Genomic DNA, 24863 nt, shown 5'->3' on the forward strand with positions numbered 1-24863 from the left:
GTTTGTGTGATTTGCCTTTTTCTTTCAGCTTGGAGAGCACCATTAATCTTACTGGGGTTTCCAGTTTCTGGTGTGCAATCTTGTTAGATTCCTGCCCTCTTACCTTTTTTTGGGGGGGGGGGGGTAAAGGGATGGGGTAGTGTCTGGGGTGTGTTACAACCTTCTGAGCTCTGAGTCATTAGCAATGCAGAGCAGTGAGCCCACAGACCAGAGAAGAAACTCTGTATAGAGAGAATATTGCTTTCCCATGGCTTTATCCTCAGAAGCACAGGAAATTACAGTTTACTGCAGCTTTACAAATAGACTTGTATAGGTTTCCTATGTTTGCATGGTTCATATTCTATTCATATTTCCCCCAACCCTTGCTTTTTGGGGGCAGTGGAGAGGACCTCTGTTAAAAGTTATTTTGAAAGAGAAATGGAAAGTTAAAGATTGATTTCAATGTCTTGGGTCTCATCTACACACAGAAATTTGAAGGTCTTTAGAGTAAAATTTTATGGACCACATTCTGCCTTTTGAGAGACACATAGAATCTTGGGCCTGTGTAAGAAGAGCTTCTATATTTAGAATTTCACATATAGTTTTCAATAAATCGTTTCTACTTTAGGATAAAGGTGAAATGACTAAATTGTCTTTTCAGACATTAATTTCCTTTGTTCTCTTTTTAATCTATAGGAGGTCTTCTCCATTTTGTCACACCCATGGACCCTCTATTTCTGCTCCTTCACTACCTTATAAAGGCTGATAAAGAGGTAAGTTTCCCAGTTTGAGAAAATAACAGTGAGGAAACAGAGTAGATTTTTTTTTTTTTTGCTTGATCTCCTCTCTCTCCTAATGATCAAAATGTAGATTCCTCACAATCAGATTAAGATAGGTTGATATAGAACATGTGGATCACGTGTGCTGGTATGGATTAGCAAGACCTGAGAACTACTACCTCAATCTTGGACTAGTATACCTGGGATTTCTGAGCACTGCCTGACCCTCTAATGCTGTCTATGTGCCTCACTTGTTTGGTACAACCTAGCAATGGAAGATTTTATTAAGTACTCAGTAGTTTTTAAACATAGTACAAATGTTAAGAAATTGATCTCAAGTCTTAAGAGAAGAAAGAAGATAATAGCTTTTTTCATTTTCTTATTTCTGAGAGACCGCAAATTAGGTAAACTGGGGCATGTCTAGTAAAAAACCTCGTTAATGGGGAAACTCTAGTTGAGACTTAATTCAGATTTACCTTAAAATTTACCTTGAGACAGAGTTTATTAATAGTAATAATTTCAGCCATAGGTTCTGAAACATTTCGATCTACGATACCTTTACACTCCTGAAAATTATTAAGGATACCAAAGAGCTTTTTGTTCCTGTGGGTTTTATCTATTAATATTTAAAAAATTAGAAATTAAAACTGAGAAATTTAAAAAATAATGTTATTAATTTATTTTTAAATAAAAATAACAAGCCCAGTACATGTTAACATAAATAACACATTTTCAATGAAACAAAATTTCAGTTTCAATAAAATTCAGTGACGAGCGTGGCATTATTTTACATTTTTGCAAGTCTCTTTGATGTGTGGCTTAATAGAAGACAACTGGATTCTCATATCTGCTTCTGCATTCTGTTACATTCTTTTGGTGGAAGTATGTGATGAATATGCAGCCTTTCACAGATATGTAGTCAGCAAAGGGACAAATAGTATAATAGCCTTTTCAGATAATTGTGGCTATTCTTCTTTGGCACTCTTCTAGAAAACAACAAGGCATAATTTCTTAAAAGTCAGTTGCAGTGTAGAATCTGAAACCTTGTCAGTAACTCTCCATGCTCTGTTACATGAAAAGCTATTGGTCTGTCTTGCACTAAGAATGGATCTTTTACTCACGTGTAACTTTGGAAAGTATTATTTCACTGAAGTATGCTGATTTTCCAAATGTTGACACATCTCATTACACACACGCACACATAAACCTTTGTTGATAGCATCACTGATTTTATCAGAAAACTTAGGTATTGGGAAGCTGTCATAATGGCAGATACAAATTTTCTACAATTCTAATTTTTGCTTTTAGTTAACATTTTATCATTGGCTACAAGTTCTGTCAGTCTTTCCCTTGAAGTGACAGGTTCACTTCATTTATGTTCTACCAAATATCCAAATCTGAATCACCATAGTTGGTAGCGGGTTTTTGTTGTTGTTTTTTTCAGGTAAAAATGGTATCCACGAAAAAAGCAGCTAGTTCAGCTTGCAACAGTCCTGCACCTTCACTGGCAGCCTTAGCATTTTAGCAAAACTTTACTTTCATCACACCAAGTATTTAAAAGATTTGCACTTGAGTCAAGATTTAAATAAAAGCTTCTACTTTTTATCAAGCATGTCCTTAAGTGAAACTGGCCAGTTTTTAACTGCTTGTGTATGGCAGTGAAGAATTTAGTGGTTACCAGGATAGTTTGTTCTCACCACCCTAACCAATGGATGCTGAGGAGCCAGCAGTTTTACCCACCTTTGCATTGGAATCTTCAGTGCAAATGTCAACACGGTGGAAACACAGATAGCATCATAGCAATATTATGAAAATAGCTTTGAGCTTATGTGTCCTCTGAAAGGATACTGGGACTCCCAGGGTTCTACCAACCCTCAATTTGAAAGTCTTCGAACAATTTTAAGGAATAAGTGTTATTTAAACTGCTTAGAAGAATCTGTTGTGTTTTCTTTTCACTCTAATGTTTGCATATAGTTTAAATGCTTATGGCTTTCATTATAAACTATCTTTCTTTTCTCAAATACTAAAAATGCCTTTTAAAGTAACCAATGAGGTGTTTAGGTATTTTCTTCCCTACATTTTAGACATGATCTTTTTTTATTTTAGTAAAAAAAAATATATTGGTATGTACTTTTAAAATGTTGACTTATTCTTTTTTAATCATAAGATTTATTTTAGCATCAGAAGAAATACTTTTTTATTCTAGCTATCCCAAAGCAAGTATTCAAAGCAAGTTACTTATTACATTTCCTTTCTATGTATATAATAGAGGCCCAGTGCACGAATTCATACATGGGTGGGGTCCCTCAGCCTGGCAGGCATCAGGGCTGTCTCACCCAGTCCCAATCGGGGCTGATTGAGGCCGGCTGGCTGTCTGGGGGAAGGGACCGTGGGAGGTAGGTTGGCTGTGGGAGTGCACTGACCACCAGGGGGCAGCTTCTGCATTGAGTGTCTACCCCCTGGTGGTCAGTGTGCGTCATAGCAACCGGTCATTCAGTTGACCGGTCATAACCGTCACTTAGGCTTTTAGTATATATATAGACTAGAGGCCCAGTGCACAAAATTCGTAAATGGGGGAAGGGTCCCCTCAGCCCAACCTGCACCCTGTCCAATCCAGGACCCCTTGGGGGATGTCCGACTTCTGGTTTAGGCCCAATTTTGGGGATCGGGCCTAAACCAGAAGTCGGACATCCCTCTCATAATCCTGGACCGCTGGCTCCTAATTGCTCACCTTCCTGCCTGCCTGGTCGCCCCTAACTGCCCCCCCTGCTGGCCTGATCGCCCCTAACTGCCCTCCCTGCTGGTCTGGTCGCCCCCAACTGCCCGCTCCCTGCCGGCCTGGTCACTCCTACTTGAAGACAGAAAACCTGCCAGCCTGGTCACTCCCCCCCCGCCGCCAGCCTGGTCACCCCTTACTGCCCCCTCCTGCTGGCCTGGTTGCCCCCAACTGCCCCCCTCTGCTGGCCTGGTGGCCCCCAACTGCCCCGTCTGCTGGCCTGGTCACCTCCAACTGCCCCTCCACCGGCCTGGTTGCCCCCTGCTGTTCGGTCATTTGGTTGTCCCTCACTAACCCCCCTACTGGCCTGGTCGTAGACAGCCATCTTGTGATGGCATGAGGGTTAATTTGCATATTACCTCTTTATTATATAGGATGGTAAAGAAAAAAGAAATGAAACATTAATTTTGAAATTATATTATGACTGTGTAGTAGTCCATTATATATATGTAGAATGTTGTTTTAAGGTAAATATTTAAAATGTTGATCATGGAAGAATATAAATTAAGATAGAAATCTAAAGACAGTAAGACTTAGGAAATCTGTGAATTATTTTTACTGTCTGAAGGAAAAAGAGAACATTTAAATTGAGGCACTTCTTGCCACTTGTTAACCTGACAGCATGACAAGCTATCACACATGCTACTGAATGAATGAGAAGCTTTTACCCTTAAAACAAAGAAAGCTGTATTTGCAGAAAGAAAACCGATCAGACACAGGTTTTCTGTCTTCAAGTGGAACTGTCATTAACACAGAAAGTAGAGTGAGCTAGAAGTGGGACATGAGCAAAACCATATACCTTTACAAAGTCTGATATCCCTAAGTCAGGTGACTAATAACTTAGACTTCTCTCCAGGCCACAAGTAAAGTTAAGAAAAACTAAACCTGATTGAGAAGAAGGATGATCTGGATTTCTGTGTCCTGCACTTGGCTACCAGGCCACATACACTTATCAAGCTGAGCCTGATTTAATGTGTGTGCAAGTTCTTATATTCATCCTCCTATCTCTTCTTTCATTATGGTCTAAATTTAAAAGCATTGTCAGACAGCTCTGACAGGAGTAGATTCACTTTTGCTGTTTCTTTTTTTTGTGGTATTTAAAGCACTGGAGATGTGAGGAGGGGAGAGGAGATGTACACGCTGGGCTTGATCTAGGCTTATTTCTGGATTATGGTCAGGACTCCTGCTCTGTAACATCATCTGGTTCGTTTTCAAATTAAATGGGTTAGACCAGCCCCAGGTAATCTACCATCTTTGTAAGTTTCCATAACTTCCAGTACTTTTCCAGAATTTTGTTGCCCAGTTTTATCCAGTTATTGTACTCATGAGGTAGAAACTCTTTTAAAGGCTTCCTAAAGGGAGCTGAGAGTCAGTTCTGGAGCCTGTCCCAGTTTAGGGATTCCTTAGGTGAACAAGTGACTTTGAACTTAGTTTAAAAGTCCAGTTATGAGGTAATGTATCTTTTTTTTTTTATAATGTGTGGATTTTTTGACTGGTGTGCTTGCATTCTTACTGACTAAAGTCTTTTTTTCAGGGAAAGTTCCAGCCTCTAGATCAAGTTGTGGTGGATGATATGTTTCCGAATTGCATCCTGTTGCTGAAACTTCCTGAACTTGAGAAGTTACTTCAACATGTGACAGAGGGAAAAGGTAGTATATGTAGCCTTTGAAATCAGGCTGATGGCTACTGGAAAGGCGGGCGCCTGTCTGGGAATGGAGCTGTGTGAAGGCCCACTGAGTGTAATGCTTATTCTGTGTGGGTCATAGGGGAAACTGTCATTCAGATTTTGCTCCCAGTTGTTAACATTCCAACCAGCAAAATGTGGTGGCTTGTCTCTTACAGGGCCAGGATTCGCAAGGCTTGGCCTTTGGTCTCAGTTCTTTGAATTAGTTTGTGACTTTAACTGCTTTGTTACTCAGCTTTCTAATTTGTAAAATGACATAAAATCTATACTTTTATTGATTCAAGAAGCATTTATTGAGCATCTACTAAGAAACATACATTGAGCACTGGTGCTAGGCTCTGGCAATACTTATAAATAAGACATTATTCTTTCTCTCATTTAGCTTTGAGTTTGATAGCAGCAAATGATGAGTAAGGCAAACAATGGGGACTAATGGAAGTGAACTCTTGGGTGTCTGGGGATGTACAGGACAGGTTTATAACCCGGCCTGGGTTGGGTGGGAATGCAGGTCAGTGAGTACTGTGTTTCTCTCCTTGGAAGGAATGACCTCTAAGTGGAGTCCTGAAGGATACCCATCAGAGTAGCAGCAAAAAAGAGGCATGGGTGTATGGAAAATGTGTCACAATCAAGAAATTCCAAGGAGTTCAGTGTGGCCAAAATATAGGGTGTCAGGGACGGATTTAGTAAGGAAGAAATGGGGTGGAATATTGGGCAAGGGTTCAGATGGTGAAGGGCATTATATTTGTTTGGACTTTACCTAATGGTACTGGAGTGTCAGCAAAAATTTAAGCAGAAAGTACAATAATGTGGAGTATATTGGAGAAGCTGAGGCCAGTGCAGTGATCCAAAGAAGAGGATAATTGTAGCCTGACTTTATGAGATGGAACTAGAGATAATCAGCAATTTGGAGGTAGAACCAACTTCATTTGGTAATTGGATGGTAATCAAGGAGAAGGAGGAGGCAAGGATGACTTCTGGTTTTGTCTCTTGACCAGCAGGTTGTGTAGTGGTAGCATCCTGGAGACAGGAAACATGGTGGGAGGAGCAGGCTGGGGGTAATGAAGAGATGAATTTTAGATATTATTCACTGGAATTTTGAAAGGAAGAAGTGAGGCAGTGTGTGTGAATGTGTTTTGAACAGTTAGAAGTACTATAGAAATTTAGCATCAGTGCCCCAAGTGGTTTCAGGGTTAATGTGGAAACCGTACAGGGACCACAACAACAGGCTGATAAGTTGTGGTTGTTTGTGGTCACAGACAGTTTGGCCAACTATGATAGTTCTGGGACCAAGAAAGTGGTGATTCCCAGAAGTGTAAGCTTACAGTGGGAAAGGGGAGAACCTCATTGATTGCATCTTACATTTGAGGGGTCTGCTAAATTCACACTTGGCTAGACCTAACGTTCCCTTTTGTATCTGAGGGATGTGTGGTGCCAAGGCTTTATCAAAGCAGTCCATTAAACACATTCCCTGATGCTGAGTTTGGCAGGAGATAGCAGTCTTTTTCTGGTGACAAATGTGTAGCTCATAACCATTTCTGAAAGCTAAAGTAATGAGGAATAACTACAATTCATTTTAATTTTGTTAACTCAGTTGAAAATACAATTAACTCTTATTATCCAAAATTATTGTGTTAGCTGTATATGAACAGCTAAATCCAAACCCAGAAACCCAGATTCAGAAAGAGTGTTAATGCACTGGCATTTGTTAGCTTACAGACTCTGTTTCAAAGCAAGAGCTTCTGCCTTTCTCATTCCTTCCTTCTTGCACACCAAATCCTTGGCCTCTTATTGAATCATTATCTGAATTTCGTGTCCTAATGTCTTTCACTTCTCAACATTGCCTGAGTTTGGAAGTTCTGCTGTACTGGAAGTGCATACGCTATATTTACCTTGTTTGACTGGCTCTAAATAATCAGTTGTACACTTCAAAATACTGTGTGTCTTCTTTTGGAGCTTCATGCTGTCCTTGAATATAGAACTCACATAAAGAAAAATACTGTACATATTTGTGTTTTGGGTCAAGGGTTGAAGCAAGTAATGTGGAATTATGTATATTATGATGAAGATGCCTTTCTGAGTATGAGGCATGAAAGATATTTCTTTTTTTTCTTTTGATTTTGTTCTTAAACCTTCTATTATTTTAAGATTTGCAGACTGTAGTTCATTAGGGAAAGAATTTGATTATGGAGAAAACTGCCAAGACTTCTAGAGAATTGTATGCACCTTTTATTGTCTGAACTACTTTGTGCTTTGCCGTACTGTCATTAAAAAAGAAAGAAAAATTTGAGACCTAGAGTTTTTAGAAATCTGGTATATATAAAGGTTGATAATATATTTGCTTTGAAAATGAAAGTACATAAGCAGCTGAAGCAATTTTTTAATTAAAAATTTTAAAGGTACAGAAAAACTCAGAGGAAAACACTATAAATATTATTTGTACTAACCGCAATAATAAAAAAAGTTAATATTTTGTTATATTTGCTTCATATCTCTTGAATAATCTGATCTCAAGATCTGATGTCCTGCAAGGAAAATTAAAAATGTATATGCTATATGGTTTTGAACAAATCATTCAAACTTTTCAGCATCCTTTATCTGTCACATGAAGAGTTTGAATGGTTGAGAGTATCCTCTGTATTCTGTCACACATTATAATTAGTATTCTGCAAAGTTGTTCTAAACCATAAAATAAAACTTTCACTCTCTTAACTTCATAGTGTTGAGATTTATGAATGACCAACATCTGAACATTATTTAAGTATTGCATTTTACTGTATTTAGTGTCTGCCATGAACAGATGCTTCATGACTTAAATAATATAAGTAAATGGATGCCCGGAGAGTGTTAGGTATAGATACTAAATGCTCAATAAATGTTAGTACTATTAAGGCTTCTAAATTAGAAATTTTTAATTCTTTGCTGATGTTTAAGTACTGGGTACACAGTAGGTGACCAATACACATTTGATGGTCCATTTATTATTATATATTCAAACTAGAGGCCCGGTGCACAGAATTGTGCACTGGTGGGGTCTCTTGGCCTGGCCTGCGCCCTCTCCCAATCCGGGACCCCTTGGGGGATGTTGGACTGCCGGTTTCGGCCTGGTCCCTGCAGTTGGACATCCCCTGAGGGTCCTGGATTAGAGAGGGTGCGGGCCAGGCTGAGGGCTTCCCTCCCCCCTCCCACCCCCGCACGAATTGCATGCACTGGGCCTCTAGTATGTATATAAGATCTTTGGTTAATCTCTTCCCGCCCTTCCCCCACCCCCTTATCTCTGAGATTCATCAGTCTGTTCCATGTTTCCATGCCTGCGCATTGAACATCTTCCCCCTGGTGGTCAGTGCGCATCATAGCTAATGGTCGAACGGTCGCTTAGGCTTTTTTATATATAAATGGTTTAAATAGGTGAGTGAGGATAATCCTATCTAATAAAAGAGAAACATGGTAATTAGCCGTACCTCCGCTACCCTTCCCATTGGCTAATCAGGGCGATATGCAAATTAACTGCCAGCCAAGATGGCAGCTGGCAGCCAGGCAGCTTGAAGCGAACAGGAGGCTTGCTTGCTTCAGTGACGGAGGAAGCCAACGTTCCCCGCCTGCCCCTGCCGGCCTCTGAGCTTGCAGTTTGAAACATTGTTACAAATATAGAAGCTAAACAAAACCCCAGAAACCTGCTTTCAGCTAGCCAGGATCTCAGAGCTGGAGTTGAAACAGTGTTTCAATTATAGAACCCAAACCAACCAGATACTTGCTTTCAGCAGCTGAGGTCTCAGAGCTGCAGCCAAGCCTCAGAGCTAAAGCTGGCCCAGAATAAAAAAAAAAAGAAAAAAAGGAGCAGTTGGGAGCTTTAGTCACCCGCCAGCCTGAAAACAGCCCTCAGCCCCTCACCCAGACTGGCCAGGCACCCCAGTGGGGACCGCCACCCTGAAGGGTGTGTGACGAGTTGCAAACAGCCATCATCCCCTCATCCAGGCTGGCCAGGCACCCCAGTGGGGACCCCCACCCTGATCCAGGACACCCTTCAGGGCAAACCAGCTGGCCCCCACCCGTGCACCAGGCCTCTATCCTATATAGTAAAAGGGTAATATGCCTCCCAGCACCGGGATCAGCAGAGCCCCGAGGCCTCCCGGCACCAGGATCAGCGTGACGGGGCAGCGCCCAAACCCCCCGATCGCCCTGCGGCTCTGTGTGTGACAGGGGGCAGGGCCACAACCTCCCTATCTGCCCTGCTCTATTCGTGACAGGGGAAGGCGCTACAACCCCCTGATCAGCCCTGCTCTGTGCCTGATAGGGGGGAGCTCCCCCACCCCCTGATCGCCCTGCGGCTCTGTGTGTGACAGGGTGCGGCGCCCCAACCCCCTGATCGGCCCTGCTCTGTGTGTGACAGAGTGCGGTGCCCCAACCCCTCCCCCCCACGTGCCCTGCTCTGTGTGTGACGAAGTAGAGCCATAACCTCCCCATCGGCCCTGCCCTGAGTGTGACAGGGTGCGGTGCCCCAACCCCCTGATCCGCCCTGCTCTGTGTGTGACAGGGGGCAGTGCCCCAACTCCCCTATCGGCCCTACTGTCTGAGTGACAGGGGGGAGCTCCCCAACCCCCTGATGGGCCCTGCTCTGTGCATGACAGGGGGGAGCTCCCCAACCCCCTGATCGACCCTGCTCTGTGCGTGACAGGGTACGTAGTCCCAACCCCCCTGATTGGCCCTGCTCTGTGCGTGACAGGCGGTGGCGCCGCAACCTCCCCATCGACCCTGCCTTGAGTGTGACAGGGGGCGGTGCCCCAACCCCCCAATTGGCCCTACCCTGAGCGTGACTGAAGGTGGCACCGCAACTTCCCAATCCGCCCTGCTCTGTGCATGACAGGGGGCGGTGCCCCAACTTCCCAATCAGCCCTGCTCTGAGCCCGACCAGGGGCTGCACCTAGGGATTGGGCATGCCCTCTGCCACCCTGGAGCAGGCCTAAGCCAGCAGGTCATTATCTCCCGAGGGGTCCCAGACTGCGAGAGGGCATAGAGCGGGCTGAGGGACCCCTCTCCCCCCCCCCCCCCGAGTGCACAAATTTTTGTGCACCGGGCCTCTAGTCTTCACTAATAAAAGAGAAACATGGTAATTAGCAGCGTATGACCGCTACCCTTCCCATTGGCTAATCAGCATATCCTTATGCAAATTAACTGTCAGCCAAGATGGCGGCCGGCAGCCATGCAGTGAAGCAAACAGGGAGGCTTGCTTGCTCCAATGATGGCGGACTCCAACGTTCCCCGCCTGACTTGCCGGCCTCTCAGCTGCAACTCTAAGCAACTATGTTGCAAATATAGAAGCTAAACAAAACACCAGAAACCGGCTTTAGTCACCTGGGCTTCAGCCAGCCGGACCGCAACATTGTATCAAATACAGAAGATAAAGGCCAGAAACCTGCTTTCAGCAGCGAGGCCTCAGAGCTAAAGCTGGCCCAGAATAAAAAAAAAAGAAAAAAAGGAGCAGTTGGGAGCTTCAGTCACCCGCCAACCTGAAAACGGCCCTCAGCCCCTCAGCCAGACTGGCCAGGCACCCCAGTGGGGACCCCCACCCTGATCCGGGACACCCTTCAGGGCAAACCAGCCGGCCCCCAAAGGGTAATATGCCTCCTGGCACCGGGATCAGCATGACGGGGGCAGTGCCCAAACCCCCTGATTGCCCTGCGGCTCTGTGTGTGATGGGGAGGGGCCACAACCTCCCTATCTGCCCTGCTCTGTTCATGACAGGGAAGGCGCCCCAACCCCCTGATCAGCCCTGCTCTGTGTGTGACAGGGTGTGGCGCCCCAACCCTCTCCCCCCCACAGGCCCTGCTCCATGTGTGATGGGGTAGAGCCATAACCTCTCCATCGGCCCTGCCCTGAGTGTGACAGGGTGCGGCGCCCCAACCCCCTGATCGGCCCTGCTCTGTGGATGATAGAGGGCGGCTCCCCAACCCCCCTCCACGGCCCTTGCTCTGTGTGTAACAGGGTAGAGCCATAACCTCCCCATTGGCCCTGCCCTGAGTGTGACAGGGTGCAGCGCCCCAACCCCCTGATCCGCCCTGCTCTGTGAGTGACAAGGGGCAGCGCCCCAACCCCCTGATGGGCCCTGCTCTGTGCGTGACGGGGGGAGCTCCTTAACCCCCTGATCGACCCTGCTCTGTGTGTGACAGGGTACGGAGCCCCAACTCCCCTGATGGGCCCTGCTCTGTGAGTGACAGGGGGCAGCACCCAAACCCCCGATGGGCCCTGCTCTGTGAGTGGCAGGGGGCAGCGCCCCAACCCCCGTTTGGCCCTGCTCTGTGCGTGACAGGGGGTGGCGCCGCAACCTCCCCATCGACCCTGCCTTGAGTGTGACAGGGGGCGGTGCCCCAACCCCCCAATTGGCCCTACCCTGAGCGTGACTGAGGGTGGCATCGCAACCTCCCGATCTGCCCTGCTCTGTGCATGACGGGGCGGCACCCCAACTCCCCAATCAGCCCTGCTCTGAGCCTGACCAGGGTCTGCACCTAGGGATTGGGCATGCCCTCTGCCACCCGGGAGCAGGCCTAAGCCAGCAGGTCGTTATCTCCGGAGGGGTCCCAGACTGAGAGAGGGCACAGGTCGGGCTGGGGGACTCCCCCCTCCCGCCCCGAGTGCACAAATTTTTGTGCACCGGGCCTCTAGTCCTATGTAATAAAAGCCTAATATGCACATTGTCCCCTCGCCTGGGAGTTCGACCGGGAGTGCGACCACTCACCATGACGTGTGCTGACTACCAGGGGGCGACACAGAACATGGTGGGCGTTGGCGATGCGGCGCTGGCAGCAAGCGGCAGTGGAGGTGCTGCCGGTCCCGATAGGCCCTGATGAGAGCGGGACCACGGTGGGATGATGGGGCAGGTGAGTGGGTGGCTCCAGGCCAAGGCGGGTGCAAGCAGGCCGATCGCCCCACTTATCGCCCTGCAGACGGCAACCAGTGGCAGCGGCGGGGAGCGGGGCTGCCGCCCAGCTCCCAGGCACTGAGGGAGCCAGGCAGGGCCCCAATAACACAGGCGGAGAGGGGTGCGCTGGGGCTCTGGGGGCCCAGGTGCTGCCCAGGGCCCAGAGGTCAGCTGGGACCTGCCTTTCCATGCCAGACGCTCACACTTTGATTGCTGGTCAGGCCTAGGGACCGCACCCGTGCACAGATTTCATGCACTGGGCTTCTAGTCAGATAATAAAAATATCTTCCATATATTAAGAAATTATTCTATACCATATCTATACTTATTGATTTATATATATTATTTAATCCTTACAGTAATCTCCTTTCATTGTTTTTATAACCTGCATTTTTACAAATGAGGAAACTGAGGCTCACAGGGTGTAAGTGAGTTGACTAACATCATAGAACTTGAAGTGATAGAATTGAGATTTGAATTCACGTCTGTATGACAGTAACTCTTTCCCTTTTTTCTTTATTTTTTAAAGGTATCTCCTTATATGCATTTATTTGGCATCAGGTCATCAACTTCTTTACAAACACAGAAAAGCAAAATCACAGCAGATTGTCCAGATTAGGTTCATTTGTATGTGAAAATAGCATTTTTTTCTTTAATTTATTTATCATTCATTCATTTAACAAATATTCTCTGAAAGCTTATCCTATGGCAGGGACTATGCTAGGAGCTTAAAATATATCAGTGACTAAATTCCTTCATCTTTGTCCTTGGAGAACTTACCTGCTAGTGAATTCTTTATTTCTGCTCCCCAACCTTTCTTCTTACAACTGTGTTAACACTTCCATAATGCTCTGTTGGAATGCTTAGGTATTGTCATATGTAAAAATAGAAACTTTTTAAAAATCTTGTATCACTCCTTAATTTCCCTTTGTGAGGCAAAAAGAGAGGGACAGGAGAGGAGACAGAACTTTAATGGAGTAAGGAAAGGCACTTTTTCTAATCCCAGCAATGAGCTTTCTGTGCTCAAGGCACTGTATTAGCCTGTTTTAGTGATTGCTTTGGGTGCTGGCTGCTTATTTGATTTGGGGTGATTGTCCACTTATAAGTTGTTTGGTTCCATTCTTTGTATTTTATTGCTAGGATTTTTAAATAAGAAACAAAGAAGACTGCCCAAGAGTAATGGGCAGGTAATGTCCATGACAAGGAGCAAAGATAAAGAGGAAAGCTGCTGTTTTTTAACTTCCATCCTCTCCACAGGCACGGTGCAGATAGAGTAAAAGCTCAAATACTCAAATTACCTAGCCAGCTATTTTGATATTGAACTCCAGATGCTGTCTTAAAAGACTATGTCATTAAAGATCTGGTTACATCTTCTAGTTTTATGAAAACCTTCCTCCCTTGCCTTCTCCTTGCCAAATAAACCCTGCCACGGTTGTTTGTATCCTGAATGATGATGGCGGTGACCTCAGTTAGCACCGCCAGTTTTATTAGTGAAGGAAATTATGTGTTTCTGTTTGCTAGCTCTAAGGCTCAGCACATTTCTTGCCAAAGAAGCTCACAGTCATGGAGAGATGACAGGGGAAAGGACTAATAAAGGGTTATGAACTTCGTCTTGAGTGTAACACTGTTTCATACTGCAAGCAAAAGCTACACTGCGCTGTCCAGTGTGATTAACAGGAAGTCAGGAAAACTTACCTGATTAAAATGTCCCGAGTACAGTTGCCAAGTTTCTTTCCCCAGGAGGCAGGGAAAAAAGAGACCATATGAGTTTCTCAGTGGTAGGAAACATTGAGAAAGTAGATGTAAAAATGTGCTCTAGGCAGTTTGTTCTACAATCTATCAGGAAAATTCAAGTTTGTGAACAGATTACCCAGTTGCTGAACATGTTATTTAAAAGTGAGCTCACTTTTATTCTATATTTTGTAAGCCCAATCTTTCAAGAAGTTTTGAAACCAGTTTTATAGGTACCAAACACATTAGGGAAAGAAACCTTTCCAACATATGTGCATATTATCTAATCACTAACTCTCTTAAGTATGAAATTTAGGACATGAAAAGACGTGGTATTTTTCATAATTATGGGTAATCTGTGGCCTTCATGAGTATTTTAAACCTTATAAAAATTTGTGAATTTTAAAGGTAAGCATAGTAATGAAATATTATTAACTTTGAGTGGTGGGTACACCGTGTAATATACAGATCTTGTAACATAAAAATCCACAGCTGAAATATACATGATCCTATTAACCAATATCACCTCAATAGATTTAATAAAAACACTGAAAAAAAAAGATAGATAAATAAATAAAAGCAAGGATATGTAAAATAAATGAATGACTAAACAAACAAACAAAGGTGAGCTGTAGTTTTTGACTTGGTCCTTATGTAGCATTATGGATATTCAAGCTTGATATTTATTTATGTATGTATGTATTTATGAAATCTTTATTATTGAGCCGAAGCCGGTTTGGCGCAGTGGATAGAGCGTCGGCCTGCGGACTGAAAGGTCCCAGGTTCGATTCCGGTCAAGGGCATGTACCTGGGTTGCGGGCACATCCCCAGTGGGGGATGTGCAGGAGGCAGCTGATCGATGTTTCTCTCTCATCGATGTTTCTAACTCTCTATCTCTCTCCCTTCCTCTCTGTAAAAAATCAATAAAATATATTAAAAAAAAATCTTTATTGTTGAGAGTATTACAGATGTCCTCCATTTTCCTCCATTGCCCCCCTCTACCCAGTTCCGACCCACCCCAGGCCTTCATCACCCTATTTTTTTTTAACATATTTTATTGATTTTTACAGAGAAGAAGGGAGAGGGATAGAGAGTTAGAAACATCGATGAGAGAGAAACATCGATCAGCTGCCTCCTGCACACTCCCTACTGGGGATGTGCCCGCAACCAAGGTACATGCCCTTGACCGGAATTGAACCTGGGACCTTTTAGTCTGTAGGCCGATGCTCTATCCATTGAGCCAAACTGGTTAGGGCTTCATCACCCTATTGTTTGTATCCATAGGTAATACATATCTACACTAATAAAACAGAAATATGCAAATTGACCATACCTTTGCAACGCCCACCAGCCAATCAGGAGTGAGTATACAAATTAACCCAACAAAGATGGCAGGTTAATTTGCATACACAGGCACCGAGAGGCCAGGGGCGGGGCGGGACACTTGTGTCGTCGCCATGGCGATGATGCAGGCGTTCCGCACCGCCCCAGCTGCTCCGGGCCCCTGGGCAGCGTGGGAAGGCAGAAAGGCGGAAAGGCGGCTCTGGCCGGAGTGAAGGCGGTGCCAGCAGCCAGGGGAAGGAAGGCCCATTCTTGCAGGAATCTTCGTGCATCGGGCCTCTAGTATACATATAAGATCTTTGGTTAATCTCTTCCCACCCCACCCCTCCCTTCTTCCCTCTGTGATTGGTCAGTTTGTTCCATGTTTCCATGCCTCTGGTTCTATTTTATTCATCAGTTTATTTTGTTCATTAGATTCCTTGTTTATTTTGATTTATAGATTCAGTTGTTGATAGATATGTAATTATTGCCATTTTATTGTTCATCTTTTTGGTGGTGATGAACTCCTTTAGCTTTCTTTTGTCTGTGAAACTCTTTATCTGACCTTCAATTCTACATAACAGCTTTGCTGGGTAGAGTAATATTGGTTGTAGGCCCTTACTTTTCATCACTTTGAATATTTTTTGCCACTCCCTTTTGGCCTGCAAAGTTTCTGTGGAGAAATCAGCTGACAGTCGTATGGGTGCTCCCTTGTAGGTAACTAATTGCTTTTGTCTTGCTGCTTTTAAGATTCTCTCTTTGTCTTTAACCTTTGGCGTTTTAATTATGATGTGCCTTGGTGTGGCCTTCTTTGGATTCTCTTATTTGGAACTCACTGTGCTTTCTGGACTTGTAAGTCTATTTCTTTCACCAGGTAGGGGAAGTTTTTTGTCATTATTTCTTCAAATAGATTTTCAATATCTTTCTCTCTTCCCTTTCTGACACCCCAGTGATGCGAATATTGGTATACTTGAGGTTGTCCCAGAGAGGCTTCTTACACTATCTTCATATATTTGGATTCTTTTTTCTTTTTGCTGTTTTGATTGGGTGTTTTGGCTTCCTCATATTCCAAATTGCTGATTTGATTCTCAGCCTCCTGTACTCTACTGTTAATTCCTGTAAATGATTCTTCATTTCAGTTAGTATACCCTTCATTTCTGACTGGTCCTTTTTCATGTCTTTGATGTTCTCAAAATTTCCTTGAAACTCATTTAAACCCTTGAGCATCTTTATAACCATTGTTTTGAACTCTGTATCTAGTAGTTTTCTTGCATTTCATTTAGTTCTTTCTTGAGATTTCTTCTGTTCTTTCATTTGTGACAAGTTTGTCTCCACATTTTTGATGCCTGTAAACATCTATGTATTAGGTAGAGCTGCTATGTCTCCCAGACTTGGTAGAGTGGTCTTGTGTAATATGTATCCTGTAGGGCCCAGGGGCTCAGCTTCCCTAGCCACCTGAGCTGGGCACTCTAGATGTGTCCTTGTGTGAATTGTGTGCACTGTCTTATTGTAGTTGAGCCTTGATTGCTGTTGGTGTCACTGGGAGGAATTGAACCCCAGACCAACTGGCTGTGAGGAGCATCTGTGACTACAATGGAAGAGCTGCTGTGCAGGAGACATCCTATGGAATAAGACTTGATTCAGTGGGGCTTTGGTGCTCACTGAGTCTGCCACTTAAGTGTGTTGCTTGTGGATGTGTAGAGATGTAATCTGGCATGGTCTGAAGCTGTCCACAGGCTCTGGGGACCTCCTGGAGGTGCAAAGTCAGCCACTGTCTCTGCCCTGCCTATGGCCATCTGTCAGCAGCTGCAGAGGGATCTGAAGATAATCTTACTTGTGTTGGGCTTAGAAGTGCCCAGGAGAGGCCAAACTGTGAAGCAAGGTTGACTGCTGCTAGTGCAGAGCCTGGGGCCTCTCATTGAGAGGTATGGGACATGCTGTCACCAGTTGTTGCTTGTTTAAGAGAGTTTAGAAAAGTCTGAAGCCCTAGCCAAGACAAGCTGAAAAAGCTGTTGCAAATAGCTTGGGTGGGGCTGTGAATTGGGTGGGGCGGGGTCTCAGGGAATTACCAGGGCAGAGCCAACAGTGTGACTCAGGTTGATAGAGACTCAGATATGTCACCTGCCAGTTGGCTCTGTAATGGGGGATGTCTCAGCATAGGAATAATGATCCCTGCAAGCACCTCTGTCTGGGAGAAAGCTGACCCTGAATTCTTGTTCTGATGCCAGACAATCCAGTTCCTCCCTGTATGTACCTGGATCTCCCCAAGCCACTGCCCAGCGATAGAGCTCAGAGGGAGCCAGTCCAAGTAAGTTCATGCACCAGCCCTTTAAGAGGAATTGTTGGGACTCCGGCAGCCTCTGTGTCACTCAGCCCCAATGCCCACTGGAAGTTATGGGGGCTTTTCTCTCTTCCCAACACTAGAACCCTGTGCTGGGACCCCTTGCTCCTCACAGGAGGCTTCTGCGGCCAAGATATCCCTCCTAATTAAAAACCCGCCATATGTGGGTGTTGGACCAGCCCATTCCTCGCCTCTGCCCCTCCTACCAGTCTCAGTGTGCTTTCTTCTTTACTTCTCTAGTTGAAGGGCTTCCACTCAGCCAGATTTCAGATGGTTCTGAATGACAGTTGTTCTGTATTTTAGTTGTAATTTTGATGTGGCTGTGGGAGGTGGCAAGTACTACCTATGCCACCATCTTGGTTCTTTCTCCTTGATATTTCTTAGTGGTCATCTTGTCCAGGGAATGTCTCATTTAAAATAAATTTTAACTTAAAAACTTCCTAGAAAAAAACAAACTCTAGGCCCAGCTGGTTTCATTTGTGAATTCTACCATATTTTGAGGAAGAAATAATACTAAAATAATAATAATAACAATCATACTTAAACTCTTCCAGAAATTAGATACAGCAGGAATATTTCCCAACTAGTTTTATGAAGCCAGAATTACTCCATACCAAAAATCAAAATTATTACAAAAGAAAACTAGGCCAATATCTCATATGATAATAGACAGAAAATTTTTAACTAAATATTAGCTGGAAAACTCGCTATTATAAAGCCTTAACCTCTGCTTTATGCTCTTGTGGGAGGTAATGGGGGCAGGTGGTATCAGACACTGGCCTCAGAAGTTCCTTACCTGACAGATTAGATTTTCTACCCCAAGCATGCAGAGTCAGGCCTGAGTGGAACGCACATGGGGAGGGGTTCAGAGTTCTGCCTGGTGCCAGGGACCTGGGAGTAACCACACAGCAGTTTCTACTTGTATTGTCTGTTTTATGTATTTATATCTACATCAACATATATATAATTTTATTTAAAAAGATAAAGGAAAAATGTAGGGTTTATTGCAGTAATGCAAAGTTGGTTAAACATTAGAAAAATCAGTCAATATAATTCACCATATTTATGCATCATAAAAGAAAAACTGTATGATCATCTCAATAGATACAAAAAAGCATTCGACAAAATTCAGTCATAATATCAATTTTCAGCAACTTAGAAATAGAAGGGAGCTTCCTCAGTCTGGTAAAGGGCATCTGTAACCTAGACTAACATCATACTTCACTTAAAAGACAACACTTTTCCCCTAAAATTAGGTACAAGATAAGGATGGCCACTTCTATTCACCATTGAAGTGGAAGTCCTAACAGTTTCAGTAAGACAAGAAAAATTTAAAAGGTATATAGATTGGAAAGTAAATAATGAAACAATTTACTCATAAACAATATGGTCATGTATATTAAAATCTCAAAAGAATTTACAAAAAATCATTAGAACTAATAAAAAAGGCACCAGGATACAAGGTCAATATACAGATATAAATTGTATTTCTGTATATTAGCAGTGAATAATTGAACAATGGCATAAAAACATTCCATTTAGCCCTGACTGATTTGGCTCAGTGGATAGAGCATTGGCCTACGGACTGAAGGGTCCTAGGTTCGATTCTGATCAAGGGCATGTACCTTGTTTGTGGGCTCAGTCCCCAGTAGGAGGCATGCAGGAGGCAGCTGATCGATGTTTCTCTCATCGATGTTTCTAACTCTCTTCCTCTTCCCTTCCTCTCTATAAAATCAATAAAATATATTTAAAAAACAAAACAAACATACCATTTATAATGTCATCAAAAAATTATGAAGTTCCAGGAATAAATATAACACAATGTATAAGACCAATACACTGAACATTATAAAACATTGATGAGAGAAATTAAGGAATTACATAAATGGAGAGATAGATAATGTTTGTGAATTAGAAGACTCAATATTAAGATGGCCATTTTTTTTTCTAGCAGAAATTAATGAGATGATTCTAGGATTTATATATGCAGAGGGCTTATGATAGCCAAAACAATTTTGAAGAAGAAGAAAAAGGTTGGAGAACTTATACAACCTGATTTTAAGACTTACTGTGAAGCTAAAATAATCAAGAAAGTGTGTTATTGCTGTAAGGTAAATATATAGATACATGAAGCAGAATAGAGAATCCAGAAGTAGATAATTAAATGGGCACAAGGATAGTTATTTCAACAAATGACTTGGAAAAATTGGATCTCTCCATATGAAAAACAATTAACGTTGACCCTCACCTCACCTTTATACAAAAGAATGAACTCAAAATGGATTACTAACTTAAATGCAAAAGCAAAAACTTAAACGTCTAATAGAAAACTTTTGTGTGGAGAAGCAAAGGTTTCTTAGGACATAAAAACCACTAATCATAAAAAAAAAATTATATAGTCAATGATATTGCCATAACCCTGTATGGCGCCATTTAAGGTATTGGGATTATCAAAGGGAACACTATGTAAAGTATATCATTGTGTAACTACTAAGCCATATACCTGAAACCAATACAAAATGAAAAACATTATAAATTACATTTCATCAAAATTAATAGCTTCTGCTTTTTGAAAGACACCACTGAGGGGAAAAATAAAAAAGATAAAGCCACAGTTGAAAGACAATATTTACGTGGCATATCTGATAAAAAATATGTATCTCAAATATATAAAGAACTCTTTTAACACAATAATAAGAGGATATACAACCCAGTAAAAAAACAGCAAGCAGTTTGAACAGACACTTCAGAAAAGAAGATTTATGAATAGCCCATAGGCACATGAAAAGATGTTCAATATCAGTCACCAAGAAAATGTAAATAAAATCACAAGACAATATCAGTATTCACAGAATGCTAAGTAAATAAGAAATATGATAAGTTAAGGAATAATTGGAAGTCCCCTACCTAGCTAGTGGAAGCATAAAATGATATATAACTACTTAGAAATTTCTTATGACTCAGTAATTCTCTTCCTAGATATTTATCCAAGACTTATGATAACAGAGATCTGTGCAAAGACTTGTGCAAGAATGTTCAGAGCAGCCTTTTAATTTCAGAGTAACTTTTTCAAAATAGCCCCAAACTGGAAACAACCTAAATGTTCTTTAGTAGGTGAGTGGGTAAACAAAATGTGGGAATCCATACACAGGATACACTTGGTAATACAAAAGAAGGAACTGTTGCCAACTGCAACAAAATGGAACACTCACAAAGAAATGATGTTGAGCAAAAGGGGATGGTCATAAAGAAGTACTCACCGTGTGATTCTATTTCTATGAAGTTCTAGGATAAAGCAACAGTGTTTCTATGATGATAGCAGATCAGTGGTCACCTGAGGTCTGGGTAGGGATGGGGAACTGATGGCAGAAGGGCTCAAGGGAACTTTCTGGGTGATGGTTACATGACTGAATGTATACATTTGTCCGTACTCTCAAATTATATACTTAAAATGGGTGTACTTATCATATAAACATTATTACTAAATATTTTTTTTAAATGAAGTGATTACTGATCCAGCACAAGAAGCTAAGCCTGCTGATTTCTGACATAGTTTTTTTCTTATTTGCTTTTTCCTTCCCCATTGTCCCCTATAAGATAATGTTGGTTCCTTCCCATCTCTGTGGAGTCTAGGGATGGAATGTGGGGAGGAAGGCAGGCGTGAGTACTGGCTGAAATTCGAGGCTGGGTGTCCAGGAGGGCAGTTTGTGAGTAAGGTGCACAGTTTGGCTTTAGACACTCAGGGCCTCATCTCAGGACTGTGGGTTTCCTGGTTGGGTTTGTTTAGTGTTGTTGAGATAGGATTAAGTCACTCCAGGAGAAAGGTACAATTGGCCTCAGAGGAGGAGGAAGTAGAGCTAGAAAAGAATCCGAGGAAAAGTCATCAGAGATGTAGAATAACTGAGAGAAAGGTTTTATAGAACCTTGGAGGAGAGGTTTTTACCCACAAATAACAGGGTTACAAGTACTGAGGCAGTAGAATGAATAGCTAATTGATTTTGGTAAAATGAGCATCAGACCCACAACTTGCAGCCAGCTTGAAAAGGAATCCTGATGCTCCTGCTTACTCTGAACAACTTATTGAACTTCACTCACACCCAGTCCATTAAGATGGGGACAAATAAGCCTTTGAACTAGCCATTCATTCTGAGCATTCAGTGAAAAAATGTGTATATTTTTTTATTTTTTTATTTTTTTTATTATTTTTTTTTAAATATATTTTATTGATTTTTTACAGAGAGGAAGGGAGAGAGATAGAGAGTTAGAAACATCGATGAGAGAGAAACATCGATCAGCTGCCTCCTGCACATCTACTGGAGATGTGCCCGCAACCCAGGTACATGCCCTTGACCGGAATCGAACCTGGGACCCTTCAGTCCGCAAGCCGACGCTCTATCCACTGAGCCAAACCGGTTTCGGCGAAAAAATGTGTATAATGAATGTAGCACAGCCCTTGCCGTTGTAGCTCAGTTGGTTGGGCGTCATTTCTTGTACAGAAAGGTTGCTAGTTTGATTTCTGGTCAGGGTACATGTTGGGGTTGCGAGCTCAACCCCTGCCCCACCGGTAGTGGCCATGCAGGAGGTAGCCAATTGATGTTTCAATCTCTCACATCAATGTATCTCTCTCTTTCTCTTCCTCTCTTTCTAAAAATCAATAAAAATACTTAAGAAAAAAAAAAAGAAAAAAGAATGTAGCACAGGCCTGAATGTACATCAGTTTTAGATGCTATTATCGTGAACAGGTTGTCAGTTCTCATTTGTTCTTAACTAATATTACGTATTTGTCATGTGCCCGGTGTTGTGCAATCAGATTTGTATGGATCATCCCGTTTATTAGGTGACTTCCCAAGGTGAATTGTGCTCTGCAAGTATAAGAACCCAGGAAATATGGTTCAGAGACTGACTCCTCTTCTTCTGAAAGAGCATTTTCAAGAGGGAAGGAAGTAGCCTGCAATGGGCACGGAGTGGGAGGAAGGAAGGAGATGGGCAGATTGTAGAACATTCTTTCAGGGAATTTGGAGATAGAGGTAAGAGGGAAGTGAATAGTCAAAGTAAGATTTCTTAAGAGAGACCTGAGCTTCTTTAGTGATTATTTGTCTTAGGTAATGAACAGCACTTATAAAGTCCATTGAACAGTGTACATTTTTTGAGTGATTGCTGCGTTGCTCTTAGAATTCCCCTAATGTATGTGGGTGGGACATTGTCTCCAGGGAAGATGGGTCCAGTCTCCTCTACCTTGGTTCTACAGCAGGCTATTTGCCCAGGCAGTCCTAGCTCCGGGGACAGCAGACCTTGCACCTTGAAATTCTCAAATTTCTGACAGGATACCATTTGTAACAGTGCCTCCTTTTTGTTATTTGGTGACAGGTCCTGAGGAGAGGGGAGCATAGATGTGGCTCCCCACTCTATCCTGCTTTCTAGTGCCCACAATGTTGACAACCACAGGCTGAAATGGGGAGGAAATGTATTTGTGCTAGGGCCAGGGACCTGCCAGCCCCTTCCCCATGCAAACCATTTAGTGCAGTGGTTCTCAACCTTGGTTGCACATTAGAATCACCTGGGAATCTTTTTAAAATCCTGATTTCTGGGCCAAGGTTGAGAACCACTGATTTAGTGCAGTGGTCGGCAAACTGCGGCTTGCAAGCCACATGCGGCTCTTTGGCCCCTTGAGTGTGGCTCTTCCACAAAATACCACGTGCGGGCGTGCACGTACAGTGCGATTGAAACTTCGTGGCCCATGCGCAGAAGTCGGTTTTCCGCCTGGGCGAGTCTATTTTGAAGAAGTGGCATTAGAAGAAGTGGGAGGTGTTGGTCGGTGGGCAAAGGGAGAGGGGGCGCAGGCGGGCCGCGGGATACGCAGTGCGGGGGAGGCGCACGCGATTCATGCACAAGTTGAGTGAGCCAGTCAGTCAGCAGTCTCATTGTGCAGTGGTTAATGAACTTAGTCCACAGCACAAGTGGTCTGCTTTGAAAGACCTGGAGAAGGAAGATATGTTGATTTTTAACACCTGGAATAGTATTCCTGACTCATATAATCAGCTGAAAAACTAGCGTTTGCTGTTCTTTCCTTATTCGGGTCTACATATTTATGCGAACAATCATTTTCAAGCATGAACCTTATCAAGAGTAAATTGAGAAGTCGTCTTATTGATGAGAACCTGGAATCGTGCCTAAAATTAAAAACAACAACATACAAACCTGACTTACCCAAACTTTCCAAGGAGATGCAAGGCCATTGTTCACATTAGTGTTTGTCAGTCGTTGTCATGATTTAATTTTATGGATATTGTAAGGTAAATTGTAAGGAATTTAATTTTATCAATAAATAATATCGTTATTAAGTATGATATCAAGTTTTATTCAACGTACCTATAGTTTAACTAAGACTTAAAACTTTAAGTAAAGTTTATTGAGTTAATTTTAGGGAACGTTGTGGAGTGAAAGAAGACGTAGTGTCGAGGATTGAGAAAGGTATGTTGAGATGGTTTGGACATATAGAGAGGATGAACGAAAGGAGATGGACGAAACAAGTATACAAGACGAGTGTGGATGGGAGAGTTGGAAGGGGTCGACCTCAGCGAACGTACCTCAATCAGATTGAGGACGTTTTTAGCAAAGACCAGCTTAGGAGTACCCTAATTAAGTTAATAACAATGTACCTACCTATATTGTTTAAGTTTAAAAAATTTGGTTCTCAAAAGAAATTTCAATCGTTGTACTGTTGATATTTGCTCTGTTGACTAATGAGTTTGCTGACCACTGATTTAGTGGAACTCAAGCAATTAACAGACTGCAGTAAAGCGATCCCTGAATAAGTACCATATTTTTCCGTGTATAAGACACTATTTTTTTCTAAAATCATTAGACTGAAAATCGAGGGGCATCTTATCCATGTAAGTCAGCCCAGGAGGGAGCCATGCTGGGATATATGAAGTGCCTCATATATCCCAGCTACAAAGGCAAACTGACAAGTCAAACAGGCTTCCTCCAATCCCGAGCCTTATTACTGATGTCAGCTGATGCCATAATTGGAGGTGGAGGTGGAGAGTGCACAGATGCAACAGGTAACGGAGCGTTCTGAACCCATAAAGATATCAAAAATAAAAAGATAAATACTGGTAAGCGATTGTCTTACTCTGCAAAATTCAAACTGAATGTAATCAGCTATGCAAAAGAGCATGGAAATAGAGCTGCAGAAAGACAATTTGGACCTCCTCCCACTGAGTGTATGATCAGACAGTGGAGAAAACAGGAAGAACAACTCCTTAAGATGCCAAGAAAAAAGGCCTTAAGAGGAAAACCGGCACAATGTTTAAAATACTGATTTCTTAATTTTGGGT

The 24863-nt window shown here is 42.9% G+C and overlaps 1 protein-coding gene across 2 annotated transcripts in view; it reads left to right on the plus strand.

The window, feature by feature from the left end:
- Positions 1–24863, plus strand: part of RNASEH2B (ribonuclease H2 subunit B) — a 103584-nt gene that overhangs the window by 28682 nt on the left and 50039 nt on the right. For both annotated transcript variants that reach the window (XM_070409103.1, XM_070409102.1), the window contains exons 4-5: positions 676–752; positions 5069–5183. In XM_070409103.1, coding sequence (XP_070265204.1) covers positions 676–752; positions 5069–5183 — 192 coding nt within the window. The remainder of the gene's footprint in view (positions 1–675; positions 753–5068; positions 5184–24863) is intronic.

Source organism: Myotis yumanensis, unplaced genomic scaffold, assembly GCF_028538775.1.
Source record: "Myotis yumanensis isolate MYYU_CA2020_CCGP unplaced genomic scaffold, mMyoYum1.0.hap1 SCAF_3, whole genome shotgun sequence".
Classification (NCBI taxonomy): Eukaryota; Metazoa; Chordata; class Mammalia; order Chiroptera; family Vespertilionidae; genus Myotis; species Myotis yumanensis.